An 18,988-nucleotide genomic window follows, 5' to 3' on the forward strand; every position below is an offset into this window, starting at 1 on the left:
AGCAACTCCTAACGTTGGAGCCAAAACATATTTGACATTTTTTGCTTGAAAAGTGTCCAATCACTTGTCATAACAATGTCCTCAAAGCAGAGAGGTTGACAAAGAGCAGACAAGCAGCCTGTAGAGCTGCCTCTCTCCCTTGACTGACACGTTCCCCTCTTTCCCTGCAGTGGATGGGAGGAGCACCACCATAAGCTGTCAGACATAAGCACATATCACAGGCTCTTCCAGCCTGCCATCAGCCAGCTAACCCTCTAAAACTGTCTTCCCACTCAGAAATAATGCCTATGCTGGCAAATGGAGAGGGCTACTAGCATCATGTTTCATCTCTTCACGCTGGGGCAATGAATTGATCTGCCTTACGACTCACTAACACATGACATGAAACCACTTCTTTAAAGAGAAAAAAAAAGCAGAGGAACGTCTATAAACGTGATTGAAGACTCCAGATGAGTGGATGGTACACATTCTTTATATGATTATAAAACAAACACACCTCGTCCGCTGAAAAGCCATTTGATACATCTACTATAATGCACCTTCCACTTGCTAACATATCACTTAAGGTGGGAAATAAATTAAATGTTTCAGTTGTACTTTCAGGCCTCGGTAACATATCTTGTGTTGCAGGAAAGCACAGGGTGTATTAGCTGCTGTTTTTTTACAAGGAGCAGGTCCAGGTATGTACAGTCACTGACCGTGAGCCTGAGCCAGAGTGTGCACATGTCCATGTCAGTGCATTTATTTGATGTTAAGTGTAGGTAATGTGCACGTTACAGTGATGATTTACGAGTCTGGGGTCAGGGGAGCAGTTTTCCAGCATGTTCTAACGGCAGAGGCGTGCTTCTTCAAGCTAAGTTTGCCGCTGTTGCTTTGCATCCTGCTGCCTATCTAAAGGCTGCCCTTGAAACAAAGCTGCTGGGGTCAGGAGGTCACGGCACAGCATCGGAATGGAATGTTCCTTCCTGGTACAAGGTCCAGCCTCCAGAGCCAGAGGGGCCCAGAGATCATTTGAGACCACCGACACATGCTCCATCTATTTTACTCCCTACATCTCCACTTTCATCTCCCCCTGCCTCCTTCAGAACCTTGTTTTTGCTGTGGCCTACTTTCTCTGCCACTCAGATAAGTCAAATGAATGCTGCTTAGTCACCTACACTTCTAGATCGAGGTAAAATGGACACTGTCGTCAAAGAAAACTTTTGCGATATGTAAATAAAGTGATTATTATTATATGTCATAAATTGTAGTATCACATAATAGTGGTTTTCTTCTGCATTTGTTTGTTACTTTGCAGGACAACACAAAAACTACAGCAATGATTTCCATGACATGTTGTGGAGGGTGGGGCATCACCCAAGATAGACCTCATTAAAGTTTGTTGTGGATTTCACTTTCTTTAACATTGCATGAAAGGACTTTTTATTTTTTTATTTGATCGATTTCTCGAATAATTGTTCATGGAATTTGGTACAGATTCAAATAAAAATCCAGATCTAGAGGGGACTGTTGGGCCTTGGCTGAGGTATGCGCTCTACTGCCTTTATCATTGGTGGATGTAGAGATGATTTTGTTGGTAAATCAATCCCAAGTTTGCTTTATAAATGTCAGAGAAAATACTCATCACAATCTACTGAAGCCCAAATTGATGTCTTCAAAAGTGTTATTTTGTCCAACCAACAGCCCGAGCCTGGAGATGAACAGATTACCAAGGCATAGGACCAAAAACTTAAGAATCCTAACAGAGAATATTGTAAAAACCTGGCTTTTTGTCTGTTGATAAAGTCTTTCCAAGTCACAGAAATTAACATTTTCTTCCTTAATTCCCACACTGTAAATTTCTAACACTGAATTTCATAATTTGTAATAATGAGTGGTCATGTCCGCCCCATGAACTGTACATTTTACAGATTCCCAAAGGTGATACATGCTAACTAAACCTGGTCAGCCCCGATGTCTTTCATCCTCTGCCAGCAACAACACTTCTAATTTGTTCCTGTGGAATTCATTTTATTCCTGGTGACTGACTCCACACACAGACACACACACACACACCCAGTGGAGTGTGGGACAGTATTCTAACCCCAAACACTTCTGGAGCTCTGCCCCTGTGCCACGCTATGGAGAGAGGAGGGTAAAAAGGTTGTATTATTATTTTCAGTGCTGATCCCAAAGAGTTCATGTTTTCAAAGTAAACCCCTTATTTCAGGATGTGATAGAAAAGACAACTGCAATGCAGAGAAATAGAGAGAGAGATAGGGAGAGAGAAAGAGAGGGAGAGGGAGAGAGGGGGACTAAACCTTTTCAATCATTTCATCCCACAAGCTTTCATCGTCTCACACTCGCCCTCCCTCATTATTCACACAAATACCAGTTAGCCTCTTTCAAAATTGAAAAATAAGTCTCAAGCTGGAAACTCCACTTGCTGTGTGCAGCCACAAAAATGAATAAATAGCTTTAATGCAGAGCCTTATCATTATACCTCTGTGAAGCAAGTGAAATGTTTCTTCCTTTCACCAACTCCAAAATCGATCAAGTTCTGTCTTGAAACCCATCTGGACATAACGGCTGCATCAGAAGTGAACAAGTCTAATTTTATGTAAAACTGACTTTTGTTCTCAGAGACTTATTGTTTAGCCTTTGTGGGAAAGCAGAAAACAAATGCCAGAGACAAATAATGTCCTTTCTGAGTGAGTGAGAATACGCTTATTCGGCTCTTGTTCTATCCAGGCTGCTGCGTTGCTTGTTTGGAGAAAGGGCAAGGTTAGAGGCGCGATGCAGTGACAGGTTCGGGACACCTTATTTCACTGCCAAAGCCAAGGTCAATGCCACTGCCCCACGGCCATCCGACAGGGGGATGGGTTCCCACTGGGGATTGAGCTGGAGGTTGAGCGTTGGAGGAGGGGAAACGTAATGGGAGGAGAATAAAAAAAGAAGGGGAGGGGTATTCTGCCCTAGTGCACACAAAAAGGTCACATTTTCCCAGATAAACCCCCCTCTCCCTCGTCCAGCCCCTCATGACCTCCGACCCCTCCATTTCTAAGTCAATGCTGAAACAGAGAGAGCAGAGGGGGGAGGGTGGGTTTCAAGGGGAAACACACCCACCCAGAGTCAGCGGCGACAAAAGGGGGGGACCCAGCCACAGCTAGTCGAGTTGGTCAGGAGAACAAACACTCAGGCCACCGGCACAAAGCGGAGCCACCAGAGGCTGCACATCTCCACAGTCTCTGCCTGTTCCCAGCCACTCCACTGCCCTGTATTTCACAACTGACAATAGGTGCTGCCCTGCTCAGAGAGGTACCCCCACACATGCAAACACACACACTCACACAGGCTAAAGAGGGGAGAGGTGGCAGAGGCCCAGAGGAGAGCTGCTGCCTGCCCATCACCGACCGCTCTTTGTCTCCAACTCTTTATTGGCCACCACAGAAAGATTTCCTGATCTCTGCTTGAGAAAAGTGAAAACTGGACTGAGGGGCCTTGTGTGTGTGGACAACAAAGAGGGCGATATCGTTCGTAGAATGCAATATCATGTCCTTTATGTCGTAACTACTTATATCCACAACTGGCTTCAGCTCCTGTCTGTCATCCACACGATTACCGAAACCAAAATGTCTGCCAAGGTAGAAGACAGGAAGAGGGAGTTTTTGTGTTTCTTTATTAGTGGATGGTGCAGACCTTGTAAAGGCGTTTAACTGCACAATCTGCCCATAAAGGCTCTGTTAAGTGTAGTGAAGCGCGGTGACGGGGCAGCAGTGAGAGCTAACCGAGCCTCTAGTGAAGCCGGGGATCACAGGAACACCAACGTACACGCTCAGCACAAACCCACATATTGTCCTGCCTCTATCCTTAGGAGAACCCTCTACTGAATTAATACATCTCGGTTGCCTAACCTTCAGCTACACCTCGTTCTCTTGCTGATGATGATAATGGGTAAAGTAAGATGAGTGGACCAACCAAAATACCACCTCGCTCTGGAGGAGTAAAATTGAAAAACTCTTCCAAAGGTCAAGGTGAAGTTCAGATGGGGAAAAGAATGCAGGATTGCTGTGTTTATGTATCACAAAGCAGCACTTTGGGACTGGTCTGCCTGGTCCAACCTTTGACTCTGCGTCTGCTCTCTCTCCTTTCACCTTTCACCTCTATTACTTAGGAATTCCTCCTGTGGGCCTTAAAAGCAGCCAGGAGGAATTTTAGGCCCCCTTTTCATTTGTTTGTTGAAGAATAGGGAGGGTTGCCCAGAGAGATCCGGAGACCAACATGGATTTCTTTAACAGAGTCCCACACATAAGCACGGGCGCAGTCAGTTGCACGTGCACAATCGCACACAGCAGCGTCAACATGGTATTTCTTAAAACTAGTCACTCAAACTTAAATATGATTCCAATCCACATTATCCAAGTATATTGTTTCCCTAACTTCACGCGGCATTGTATGATTTTATCTGAATGGGCATTATCTGGGTGATCAGTGCACAGAGCTGATGAGAACAGCTGGCACAGTGTGAGCAGGCAGCGTCCCAATGACAAGGTCAAAGTTTGCTCTTGCATTTTAAGTTGTTCTGGGTAAGAGCTTAATAGGTCTGTTAAATACACGAGGAGCGCCATTAAAATGAAGAATAAGATGTTTGAATTAATTAAACCATTAAAAAAAGACAACAAGCCAGAAGGTTGATGTTTAAAAGATCATCGGTCACTTTGTACCATCATTTATTTTGGTCCTTTTTTAACTTTCCCAACTTTTCATCAATCCAAAAGGCACACTTCCGTTTTTTGACCTGTTGAGTGTGTGGGATGTGTCTGTTTACAGCTGCACCAGATGTGTTAATACCTTGTTTTCGACCTGCACATTTTAAAGTAATTTATATAATAATTAAAAAGGAAATAAACAAGTATGAGTATAACTTCTTGTGTACTGCACTCTTAAAGAAGGAAATGGTATAAACTGAAAAGCAAACTATAATAACTTTGTCCATTATTTCAAAACATTATTTAAGCAGTTCTGAGAAGTGTTCTGAGATGTGATAATCAAGTTTTAATTCATCGATTTAACTCTAATTTAAATGAATCTAAGGCCAATAACAGCCACCATTCCATTTGGTGCTCCTCATGGTTCAATTCTGGGTCCCTTATACTTTTAACTTTAGAAATATTACTCATATATTTCATATATTTTATTCTCCAACTAAATCCAGCTGTGATTCATTCTGTTGTTTGTTATGTTCTAAACTCTTTTTTTTCCCTTTATGCTTCTGTGGGTTTAATATTCAACATAAATTTGTCCTTGGTTAAAACCTAAACTTGGCCCATCAAATTAACTTATTTGCTCTAATGTGTTTTCTGTGTATAGGAAATTGGCACATAGAGTTTAATGGACCTATGGGTATCACGTGCCTAGGTTTTCTTGTCATTTGTTATCATATCACTGTAAGAAAATTAATAAATTGGACAAAAAACATTTCAATCATGGAGACATGCACATGGAGCGATAGGTTCAATACTGTGTGACCATTCTTCAGTATCACTACCCTGTTTAAAGGCTTGATTTCCTAAGTGATGTTTACCCAGGCAGGTATTTTTAGAGCAGACATTCTGCTCCACACGTAGCTCATCCCTCATATAATGAAGCAGCTCCCCTCTCATAGAGGATTGTTATAGCCTTCCTGACTGTGCTCTGTGCATGGCTGAAATCCCCTAAGCACATTTGTGACCATTGTGTTGTTGATTTGCCACTGATTCTTGACATACAAGGGAGTGCAACTGATCATTCTGCAAAAAAAGATTTTTTTTATTTCCAACCTTGCAGCATTGTCAATACTGTATGAAATAAGAATAGTAATGAATGTGAAATGTAATTGATTTGTTTTTAACCGTCGCGGTTTAACCTTTCTAAATTGGTTTGGAAATCTGGACAAACAGTAATCTAAGACAATATGGTAAACTATGGGCGGTACGGGATCCACTGGTGATTTTTTTACACCTTCAAGGTCAATGACATGTCATCTTCAGAAAAAATTGAGATTCCGCCTCCTTTATTTTTCCGTGGGGAGAGGGACAAACGTTTGCATGCAAATATCCAGATCTACCATTAGGGGCATTTTGTATTGCTGTTTATTCAGCGTCCTGAAAAATGAAAAAAACAAGCCACAGAGGACAAACATCATCTTGATAGACAAGACGGGGAGTGAGTCGGGGGGATGTCATTTTATTGGAGGACGACCACACGATTGGATTTTGTACCCTTGCCTTTGCTTGTATGTAACCATTAATGCTATTAGAGAGGATCTACAGTACTTTGAACCAATCCCAAAAAGCAGATCATTTTGCAAACAAGGAATACAATCTCTTCACAATGCTATATCAGCTAAAATGGAGTGAGTATAATCAGCCCATGAGATCTGAGCATTCATTCTGAAGGTGTACTGTAATAAACCAGTTTCCAGTGTAATTACAAAGCGGAGGTCAGCGCTCTCATCCCTCCAGCCCACCTCGTTGCTACAGAAAAAGAGAGGAGGAAAAAAAAGCTTTTCTTCCAAGATCCTTCTGACAGATGTAGGGGCAATGACCACACAGCAAGGGGGGACACTGGGGTTTAACATCAGCCCAAATGCCTGCCCAAAGAAAGGTAAACAGCAGACTTAAGGCCATGTCCACCCATGCTACGACAATGTGATATTTTATGGGAAAGAATATCAATGAGAGAACTGATATCACAAGAGGAGTACAGCAAAACAATAACGTCAAAGAGTCAAACACGTGGTTTCTGCATGAGCTAATTTTGATTTTGCAAGGATTGAAAGAAAACAGTAAGAGGCGTCATGTTCCAATGTCAGAAGAAGCTCGAACATGGCATTTAGTTGGCTGATCTTTATGACAGGGAGATGACTTGCTTCGTGGCGAGTGAGCAGGGAAGGACAAGGGTGGGAGGGGGATGGACCGAGGGCGGGGTTGGTCCGCAGACAAAGGAAGCTACAAGGAGATGCAGGGATGGAGCTTCAGCATTTACTCGGGCGGGGGGGGCCACGAAAGGGGTGGGGACAGGAAGGACTGAGGGTGATGGAGAGCTACCGTCGACCCTCCCAGCGCACGCACACGCACGCATACAAACACTCTCAGGTAAACTAACAGCTACCCATAAATCACTCTCACTAAGCGCTGTCTCAGGCTGAGCTGCTAGTGGCAAAGCATCCACGCAGCTTTTAAAAAGTTGCAGGTTGCAACTTTGCATCTTTTGCCCCGGCTGCACATCTGACTCTGCCTGGTTGACATCACACGTCTTTACATTCACACCCCTGGGAGGAGTTAAACTCACACAAATGAGAGGTATGGGTATAAACTGAGACACTTTTACAGGCATACTATGTCTCCTCCTATTTCATCCTTTATGGCCCCCTTGGTTCTTCTTTTTCATTTAAGTCTCATTCAGAAGCCTAACTTTATAACAACAGTGCAATTTAACAGGACAATTTCAAAATGACAGGGCTCTATATCAACAGTGAGGCAACCAATACAATTAAGTGCACATACCTGTAATAATGCAGCTATTATATGTTCATTTACTGCATTTTGTGCTATTTGTGTTTTCCTCCTCCTCGTGTTTGCACTGCACAGTTTGCCTTTTCTCTGCTCACTTCATATTGTGTTGGCAAATCTTTTCGGATAGTCCCTGAGGTCAATTACAATCTCCCCAAATGAATGGGCCTGGGGAAAAAAATAAATTATTTCCTAAATAAGCTTCAACTCTTTCCAATTAATTCCAGACAAACAGACAAAAGCAAGTCATTTCAATTGATCCTAACAGCTATTTTGTAACGGGGGCCTTTTGTGGTGTGTTGCCTGGTGACACGGGTGTGCTGTGGGGGAGGGGCAGGAACACTAGCTGGGTCCACTGTATCGGGCTTGTCATTCAGCCACATGATGAAAAGCTTCCTGAACCTAAGCTAATGAGGAGGTCCTAGAGAAAGTGAGGAAAGAGGGAGAGAGACAGAGAGAGAGAAAACCGACCATCAAAGAGATAACATTTTGGAGAAAAAAGTGTTTCCTGGACCAACTGCCGATTTAGAGGGGCGATGGGGAGTCCGTCCTACACTAGCCCCCGACAGTGAGCTCACACAAATGGTTGTCAAGCAAATAAAAAGTGAAATTTATGGAGGGAGCTAGTGAGGAGGGTTCGGTGGCGGCTTTATCCACTGGGAGGGCTATAAAGAGGCTTCAGTAATCACACCACCCATTGCATCTCAGTGGTACAAGTCAGAGCTCTGTTGTAAGAGGGACTATAACACAGCAAATTACCTCAAAAACACAAAGAGAGCATCGACCTCGACAAACACATGGGACAGAAAAAGAAACAAACACTAGTCACTGAGCTTTGTAAGGAGAGCATTTCACTTGTTTTGAGCCATTTCTCTTCAAAAACTAAAAGAAAACACTTAGTCCTTAATAGCACAATGCAGAACCCTTATGGGCCAGGAGAAGAAGAAATTGACAAGGGATTGTCCAAAGCCTTCTAAAATATAGATCCCCTGAAGTATTAAGCTAGAGACCTTATAGTAAAGGGACAAAGTACGGTTTTCTGCCACTAGGGGTCTCTCCATCAAAACATTGACATGCATCAGATTTCACCACCACTGCAGGCAGCTTTCCCTGGTTAATTACATCAGTGTTAATTGTTCAGGAGCCAAATTATTCACAGAGATCAGCTCCTTTTCAAAACACATAAAGCCTTTGATTAAATCTGGTATATAACACTGAATAAAACAGATTCCCAGTTTTTTCCGAAGCTGTTCAGTGAGCACAGGACATCTGGTATAAAGCCAAGCGACCACTTAAGTTTTCTCTGCATATCTTTCTAATGATCCAGGTTCAATGACTAGTTCATGTGGTTGAAATTTATGGTTAAAATGACCAAGTATGTTTCTTTTAAACTCAATAAAAGACAAGTTCGAGCAGTGCCACATACACAAAGGGGATATGATGCCATTGAGAAGAGACCATATGGAACAGACTACCTACCTTAATCAAAATCATAGCTCTAGTTGCTTTTACACACTGTAATGTAAAGATGTTACATATACACCTTAAGATATTGATTATGTAAGAGTCTGATCAATTGAAGCTTTAACAACAGGTCAACACTAGAGGTGCTCTGATGGTAATTGGCAAAGATGGGTAAGACGGGGCCAATATACAGGGAGAGGTTTTTATCTTTCGAGTCTCTTTGGACCTTTCAAGTCTCTGGAGGATTTTTCCCACAGTGATGGTTTCTTGCTTCTTGCTGCCTTGATAAAACTACACTCCATTAAGGAGTTGAGAGCCATTACTCATGCAGCGCCTTGCCAAAAGACTGTTTAACAGACCCCAGAAGGTCAGATGTCAGGGGTCAGAATGGGACTTTCTGTAATCCTTCAGCCCCCCTACTAATCAATACAAGTCAAAAGGAAAAGCTGTGAAGGTCTGCAGGAGAGCAAAGCCCCGAACAGAATAATTGCACTTTGCTTGTGGTCAAAGTCAGGTTCATTCATTAAAATCCTTATTCAATTTCTCTTAGACAGATGGACGATTGCTCTGCACTTGCATAATTCTTTAATTCTCATATGGTATTCAACTCTTGAATTTATAAAATGCTGAATATTATACATATTTTATAATTTGACATTACACTGTAATACATTGAAATTATATGTGATCATTTATTTACAACCATTTAAACAAATTTCAACAACTGTCTTGTAATCAAACTGATTATCATTCTGATTCCGAATTTTTGATTACAGAATTCACAATGCCAGATGACAAAGTGAATAACATGTAAATGCCACCACATATGAAAGCTTTAAATAACTAATACCCATACAATGCTGCAGTAAATATCATCTGGTTCATTCTATTGCTTTCTCCGTGCATCCTGTTTGGGGATTTATGATAAACCTTGTTTTCATTAATCTATGGATTTTCATTTTCCTCGTGCTCTTTTACGACTTTATCAAAATGATTGTGAGAAATATAAAAAAAAACTTGGCGGCCATGTTGCTGACATTTCAGAATAGAAAAAGAAGCGGTCAAAATTGCAGCTCCAAAGTGACCTTTGAAAAGAATAACTCTATGTCGAGGCCTTAAAAGGTTGCATGTGTTTGACAGCGCTGGGCACTGAGACGAAGTGACTTGTGCCTTCAGCCAGTGAGACGACTGTGCTAACCCCCCCTATCCAACTGAGGGGAAAAGCTGTATTGGTCACAACAGCACAGCAGTGTGCTGTCTACACATGGCCCAGGAATCAACAGGCTTCCGTGAGCCTTTGTCCATCTCTGTGTTAAAGTATATACATAACAGAGGCTTTAAAAAGTCACAACTCAGCACAGTGTGGAACGGTACAGTATCACCGAAGTCCCTGTTGCATCACCTCAGCGTGTCCACTGAGGAATGTGCAACGTGCACCGCCTGGATACCTTGGATGGAAAGTAAGTTGAGACATGCACTTTAAGTTGTGAGAGAGATGAGACGGGAGGAAAAGTCTCACTACGATATGAGAAAACTGTTGTAAATAAACCACAGCAAAAATGATGGGAACTTTAGAACTGCTGATCTGACTGCAAATGAGAGATTGGGTGCTCAAGCCAGAGAAAATTGATCTTGATGCCTTGAACACGGAGCGGGCTGCTGGGTTGCTTCAAGCTTATTACACTAACACACAAGGCAGCATGGAGACTCCCAGCATGAGCGCTTGTTAATGCTAAACTCAAAGGCTAGAACTTCTAAGCAGGATTGTAGATGAGCATCAGAAAGTTCATTAAACTCAAAGAAAGATATTAAAATATTCAAATGACTCCAAAGACAGGGATATTAAGCACATTTACATGCACAGCGATACCCCGATGACTGAGACTTGACTGGAATGAGATTACTTAAGGCGATTTTTCAATTACAGTGTTCACCTTTGTGACGGATAAAGATTAATCAAAAAAATGAATTTATTGTGTGTGTCATGATGTCTTAGCATAGGGAAAACACACAATCTGGCCCAGACAAATGAATGTGTTGTTATTTCAAAATAAGGTCATTCAGGGTGAAAAAGTCAAAATCGAAAGATAACCTCTAATAACAGCAAAAATTAAAAATCATAACCATGGCAGCCATGTTAGTTGGAATACAGTATAGGGTGACTTGAAAATAATGTACCTATATGAACCCAATTAGGTTTACAGTGCGGACATGTGAACAGAAACCTTCCCAGAAAAGAAAACAAAAAAACAAAGACCAAAGAAGAGACTTACTGGCTGCCTGAATCCGGGCCTTGCGGCTCACCACCAGCCCAAATGAATTCTGGGCCATGCACTCGTAGTCGCCCTCGTCAGATGAGCCGTCAGACTTGGTCTTCTGGAAGTGGCCGATCAGGAGCGAGCCGTTGATGAAGGTACTGTGATGCTTGTCCTGAGTTAGAAGAAGGCCGTTGTGCCTCCACTGTGTCGTAATTGGGGGGATGCCGTCCACCTGGCAGTGGAGCATGAGGGGCTGCTCCTGTACCGCGATGATGTCACTGGGCTCCAGCTTGAAGGAGAGCTCCGCTTCGCACATCACACCTGAGGACACACACACACACACACAGTTGAGCACGGATGTTCAATCTGGATCAAACAAAACCTTCAACATACATTTTCCCCTTGTATTTCCCCTTAAGTAGCTTTAAGAATGTTGAAATATTTACATTCCCATGTCTGAAGTATGAGTTTGTTCCACCTTTTAATCAAATCGCTGTAAATAAGGACAACACTGACAGAAATACTCAAACACAAGCCTTTACAGAGCATCATCTTTTTATCCTCCCATAACTGATTCATATTCTTCACTTGACCAACTTTCTCTATCAGGAATCCACACACTTTTTGGATCTTTATCTTGTGGGCATCAACAGCATTAATATGTAAGCTCTGACACACCAGTGGGCCACTGCTTGTTAATAAAAAACGAACTCACTGTCGGCTTCCTAGCTTTTTCATCTCCCTTTCTCAGCAGATGGGATTTATTAAGTTTATGTGGCCAAACTATAAAACTCCAGAAAAAACTAATCCAGTGAAGTTGACTTCTTCCTGAAATAAAGCAGCTGTATAAAGAGGTAACATGTGGCTTGGTGAGTAAGGTGTTGAACTGTAACATGGATTCAAACCTCTGTTGACCCTCTCTCTATCTCTCCCTCATTTTATGTCATCTCTCTTGACCGTCACATTGCAATAACCCAGCTATGCTAAGAAAACAAAACTAGGCTCATTCTTCACTAAACAAGTTCATGCAAACTGTGGCTATATCACACTCTGACTAAAACCAGAGCGGCAACCCTGAGCCCTGTCCATTCAAACATGTCCATTTACATTAACTATGATTGTGTCACTGTTATATTCACTATAAGACAGTTTACTAAATCCACCTGCACTTTTATCTACATGTAGATGGCTGAGTGAAGGTATAAGAGTTTGCAAATACAGCGCCAAAACCAACTCAATTCTAAATTCAATGCAAATAGGAGAAAATGACTTATATGTGATCTATCACATCAAAAACATTTTGTTCAATTCAGATATACTGGTATTCGATACTGAGGCTCATTCCTTTTCTACTAGTTTTTATTACTATCCAGGGTCAAAAGGGAATGTGACAGGTAATACTTTTCATATGAACCCTGATACCTAAACAAACAGAAATGACTGTTCCGAATGTCACGTCACTGAAAGCAGCTCACCAGGCCTCACAGCTCATGAATCAAACACCCTTGACTGAGCTCCCTCTAGGCTAGGCTTCAATGGACCCTATAGATTGAATGTATCCAGAGTATGTGTTAGCTTGTACTATAAACACACACACACACATCCACACACACACATACACACGGCCTTGTATATGCTCTACCTTTGAACCAGTGGCAGCAACTTTGTCACTGTAATCACTGTACTCGCCTTTCCCGTTTCACCCGCCAACACAAAGCAACGACACTGACTCAAAGCTCCATCGGTTATACTTTTATTATTGTAGTGATGCTTTTCACTTGATAATGGGGGAAGAGAGATCTGATTTGCTGTATTTGTGGTTTCCGAGGGTAAAGAGGGGGAAGTGGCAGAACAATAAATAAAGGATGTAAACAGCCTGACCTGACTTGGTACTATAAAAGAGGAGCTTAGCGGGCTCTCTTGATATCATGTTTCAGCCGCTGATGGACTAAGCACTACCAGTCTCTGCCCGGGGCCCTGGAATCTGGGGGGAGGGGGGCTAGCGGGGCGGGCAGTGAGGGGGGCAAAGCACAGGGGTCAAAACGGAGAACCTTTGGCTATGTCCCTCAAATTCCAACCCGAAAGAAGTGCCGCCCCTTAGGTGCAGACAAGGAATTTACTGACACCCTCCCTCATGAAGATCACATATTGAGTATAATGCAAAGAAACATTTCCTCTCTCTCTCTCTCTCCTCTTCTTGCTCTGTATCCTTTTTTATGTGCCCCCCACCCTCCCTCCCTCCCTTTTTTTCACTCAACAAGCACGGTAAGTAAAATGGCCATGGGACCAAAGAGACATCAGTGCTACCACTTGTGAAAAACAAGGGGGTGGCGGTGGAGAAATATTTAACCCTTAGCTGGCAGGGAGTGATCCCACCCGCCGCCTGGGCTGGCTGCTGCTGTCCAAACTGATGCTGGCCACAGAGCTGCATTTCCTTTGGTCCAAGAGAGATCACGTTTTCACACAGGAAGCGGCCAGTGGAGAAAAAAGCATGGCATACAAAGAGCTCACGGCCTTCATGATTTCATCAACACACGGTGAAGTAACTACTACAAGTGCTTCTGGACAAATGTGACAACGTAAGGCACATCCAATTGATTATACATTCAACCTTTCTTTGTGCAGAATATCTCAGAGGCTTTTTATTTTTCAGCTATCTAATCAAATTTGTCCGTGTTATCAAGCCTCGCTGCAAACAGCAGAATGTCACCTCAGTGCTCAATGTCATTAATTTGGAGTTGATTGATGCTGTATATGGCTCATTGTGATTTCAGTTCCTTCCATTAGCAGAGACAATGTGAAAGTTCTTGGGCTGCAGCGTTCCTATCAGGAATAAAGCACGTTGCCGGAGTGACTGGGTAATTCAATTCTCAGCTCTGGGAGAGCAGAGAAGGTTAAAAACAAGAAAGGTCAGGGGAAATTATTTTGAGCACAACAGTGAATCATAAGAAATCCAGTGAGACAAAGGAGATAAGGGGACAACAGACACAGAGGGGTCGATCACCGGATTTTGCGCTTTATGTGGTTTGGGTTAAGGTCATCTGTGAATACTGAGCATCCAGAGGGTGTGAAGAGGGAGAGGACGATGTGCACAGCTGTAAAAAAAAAAAAAAAAACGGTGGCCAATCCACAAAAACACGTGTGCGCAGCCATGAATCTATACGGGCGTGGATTTCATGGGTAGATAAGGAGACATACATCCTAATGCTCTTTCCACGCAGAGGAAAGAAACACCAGCATGTGGGATTACCGTGTGAGACCAGAGACAAGTGTTGGCTAAGTGTGGCTCATGCCCCGGCTTACTATTGACAGATAAGTGTGGTTGGCTGGCACAAAGGTTTACTGCTGCAACAGTAACGAGAGGATCACACACCAGCTTCTGACAGACTGATATAGTAAGCAGACACAAGAGGAGTGAGCTCAGGACACAGCGCAGGTTTCAAACAGGAAGAAGTGTGGCGATAAAATAGGTTAGTGATTTAACTATTGCGCATCATATCTATGGTAATCCATTGATAACACTGCTGTGTTATCGTTTAGATTTGGTAAAGCCCAGGGCTGCAGGAAACTATTTTTCATTAACGATTTGCCAAGTAAATTGTTTTGACCCCAGTCCTTCAGTTGGTTGATTGATTTTTAAGTTTGTTTGTTTGTTTGTGAGCACAATTACATACAAAAAAAAATCTATGGATATCCACAAAACTTGGTGGAATGAGGGTATGGGTCATGGAAGAACCCATCCAATTTTGGTGTGGATCCGCATAAAGCTGATCCAGGGATATTTTTCCGTTGCGAGATAGGGCACTTTTCACACATTTTCACTGATTTCCCGTTGAATAATTCATGGGTTTGATGAAAACAATCAGGCATATTCAGGGGACGGACATCTGTGAGTGTGTACATTTGGCTTGATTTAATTAAAGGGAACTGTTGGGCTTTGGCAGATGTACTTGCTCTGTAGAATGTCATATAATTGTTTAGTTTGTGAAACACTAAAAGCAGTGAATCACAGTATACTAGAGAACAAGCTGCAATCATCAATGTCCTGTTTTCATTGACAATTCTGAAAATACAGTATAACATGTTCTACAATCAGCTGTGAATAAAACCAAGGAAAACAGCTAATTCAGATGTTTGGTGCTTTTGCTTGAAAAATACTTAAATAATCATTCACTCAACTGCAGCTTTGGTATTGTCTATTAAATACTACATAAAGTATCATGTAACATAGTTAAAGGAGCAGTAAAGAGTGATGAAATAAGAGTAGAACTAAATTACTTTCTCTCTTTCACTCTCTAAGTATACTGTTGCAGCTCTGTGGCCATACTCTACATTCTTGCTCACCATAACAATCAATGCAACATATTGTAAATGTACCAACTAAATCTGCCCTGACAGGCTGCTGCAGCATCAAGTTAGCCGTGTTTGAAATGTAGAATAATGTTTTGTGTGCCGGACAAGGATTTCGGATTGATCCTGTTAACTGCACTGAGCTGCAGAGAGAAAGCTGAAGCGGCAATTCCACTCTGAAAAAGTAAGTGCTCGCAACCTGTGTTCCACATTGTATAGACTTAAAGGTGTTTTTTCAGCATGTATAGCTTGGTTATATACTTATATTGATATAAAGTGATGATTGAAACTGCTTCGGTATATAAATGCCCTTTTTAAAAGTCCAGAGAACAGCTCAATTTCTTTCCTGTAAAGCCTTGTGGCTAAAGGACACACTCATTACACTTCCAGGGGGGATGCATGCAGCATTGATACTTGTATTTCCTCCTATATTGGATCCTGCTTTATAATCAATACCTCTTCTTCTTCTTCTTCTAGTTACCTTTGATACTCATGGGCATGTAGTTCCGAGCACTCTGCTAATCACCTGTTGTAATGGCAGCAGCTCGGTAATGATTACACAGAAATTACTGTAACACAGGCAACAGTGAAATGCACCACAAGAATGCTGAGAAACAGTCCACATGCTGGCATGATAGGAGATGTAGAGGGCAGCTGTTGCACAGTTCACCTCCCTTGAATCTTCTCACTGCCTATACTGTACATTGCTATTCATCTGTATAATCTTTCTGTTACCGTCCTAATCCTACTCAGGATAAAGCAAACATATCCTGATAGTTGACATTAAAAATAATAATACGCAGGAACATAATATGATGAAGTTTCTGCATTTTTCTCTTGCATTCTTTGATTAAACCCTGATAGTCATTTTTTCTGAAACTTTGAAGACAAAAGTGAACTCAGTGACTCTATGCAAAGACTCTGATAAACCAAGACTTTCTTCTGACGAGATCTGAGACATCTAACAGAGTTTGAACCCTTCAGTCCATAGGAGTTCCAATGCTGATATTTGTATTAATGCTTCTGTGGCTCGTGTAAACTCTGCTTAAAACCTCATCAAAAAATACCCTTTTATCTAAACTGAATCTAATCTCTGAGGCAGACCCGCACTTGAAAGAGCTTCGTTTCTTTAATGTCATGGGTAGATTGGAGTTACAACCATCACAGCCGAGTTTCTGAAGTTTTTGTTCCCGCTCCTCTGGCTGAAAATGTTATGAACCACTGTGTACTGGCCTTTATGATTCCAGTAAGGGCCTTTGTGGGTCCCTGTGTGGTATGCTTTGCAAATACTCAATACTCTCTCCTGCCTTTGAATTAAGGGGCCTCTCATAGAAACAGAGAAACTGTCTATCATAGGGAACAATGGGTAGAAAGGGAAATTTGAAAAGAAGGAGAGGGACAGTCTTGACATTTAATCTGTACAAATATTCTCCCCAGCAGGCAATCACTATACAATCTATCCTTGGAGCAATAACCACTGTCATTTCACCCTGCCACAGGGTGGTGTGCTGTATGGACTGACCAGCCAAGAACTCCATCACCTTTAAAAGCCCCCTGATATGAAATGGAACTACTCAAGAGTTGGCCCGAGGAGCTGTGGTCACACAACTGGATATGAACTGTGGATTTGAATTCAACAGCATTTAAACCTGCATCTAAATAAAGTTTTGTGAGCATAAAAATCTCTCTATTGGACCTAATTCCCGTTTTGTTGGTGACATGAAGACCATGTGGAAAAAAAATGCATGACATGTTTCTCCAGTTCTGCATCCATGCTGCTGCTGGGACACCTGATTAAAAAAAGCAGCCATGAGGAGAGCTAGAAAAACACTTCTGATAAGAGACACCACCGCTGGAGAGAAACTTCTAACTCCTGCAGCACTAAACATGTGAGTTAGGCGCATCAATGGGACACGTTTCAATAGATGATCCTTTCAAAACAATAATACCAATGCAAACCATCCAGAGCCTCTGCTGACTGCACGAGGCAACGCTGTATTCCCACGCTGCTGCCTGGACATCAAGCACCATCTAGATGTGCAGGTATGGTGCATGTGGAGCTACTGGGCTGCAGAGCTCCACTGAAATGCATCAACAAACTTTAAAAACACACTCAGAACGAGCTTCCCCAGTGAGATGCACGTACAAACCCCGCAGTGCACCAAGCTCCAGCACCACACTGTCATTTACTACCAACAAATACTAACACACTCCGGAGGAAACAGAGTTCAGAGGCACCGGTCAGTGCCGCATGCAGCGTGCACCGGACTCCCGGAGCCTCCGCGGGCTGACAGCGGCTGTTCCGTTACACACAGAACCATCACACCCTCCCACCGGGACCCGCCTCCACCATCTAATAAGGTAGAGCCACTTACCGATTAAAGAATTCAGGAGTATTCCCAAAAAGCACAGGACCAGGCGGCGGCGCCTGGTGGATGCCATTTAAAACACTTCAAAATAGATCCCAGCACTCCAGGAAACAAAGTGAGGCGAACGCACACGAGGGTTTTCACACAACAGAGGTATCCAGCTCCAGCTTCTGCATGGTCCGACCTACAGGGCGACACTTCGGTGGCTCACCGGGGTCCAACGAGCTCTCGCCATTTTAACCATCTATCAGGAATCTGTCAGCATCCAGCTCTCCTCTCTCTTTCCCTCTCCTCCTCCTCCCTCACTCACCCTGCTGTATCCTAAAGACCCCCCTCTTTCCACCTCTCTCCCTCTCCCTCTCTCTCTCACACACACACACACACACACACACATACACACACACACACACACACACACACACACACACACACACACACACACACACACACACACACACACACACACACACACACACAAACAGAATCTGCTCTCGGAACAAAAGAGCCGACGGCTGACTGCTTCCCTCCCAACAGCATGAGAAACCTGCAAGAGCTGCAGGATTTTTACATGTCAATACAATAACAACAACACTTCAACACATACAGATTTATAGACTGTAGACTATAGGGTTAATATTAATAATAATAACAGCAATACATAAAAGTGATGTCAGTGGTCAGCCATAATAACAGAACTATGATGTAATAATAACAATAGTAATATTAATGCTAAAGCCAATTTAGAATGTTTCCGACGATATTCTTCATTCTAACCATATCCTCTGTATTTGTGGGAAACTCTTGTGTGAAACAAATCTTCCTTCTGTCACTTGCTGCACATGTGTATACAAAATAAAGCCCGTGATTAAAAAAAAAATGACGACAAACCAGCAAACCTAAAAAAAACACTCCAGACCAACACGTGACAGGTGTTAGTGTGATCACAAATAAATGAATAGGTTAATAATAAAAATAAACAGGCGTGTTTGGCTTCCTGAGGGTCCGTGTACGGTGG

At 42.5% G+C, this 18,988-nt stretch overlaps 1 protein-coding gene across 1 annotated transcript in view; it reads right to left on the minus strand.

Annotated features, from left to right (window-relative positions):
- Window positions 1-18,046, minus strand: part of igdcc3 (immunoglobulin superfamily, DCC subclass, member 3) — a 52,971-nt gene extending 34,925 nt beyond the window's left edge. Inside the window, exons 1-2 of the mRNA XM_061068808.1 lie at window positions 17,980-18,046; window positions 11,270-11,575 (exon numbers count right to left, since the gene is read on the minus strand). Coding sequence (XP_060924791.1) covers window positions 11,270-11,575; window positions 17,980-18,046 — 373 coding nt within the window. The remainder of the gene's footprint in view (window positions 1-11,269; window positions 11,576-17,979) is intronic.
- Window positions 18,047-18,988: the final 942 nt, after the last annotated feature.

Source organism: Limanda limanda, chromosome 3 (genome assembly GCF_963576545.1).
Source record: "Limanda limanda chromosome 3, fLimLim1.1, whole genome shotgun sequence".
In the NCBI taxonomy this organism is placed as follows: Eukaryota; Metazoa; Chordata; class Actinopteri; order Pleuronectiformes; family Pleuronectidae; genus Limanda; species Limanda limanda.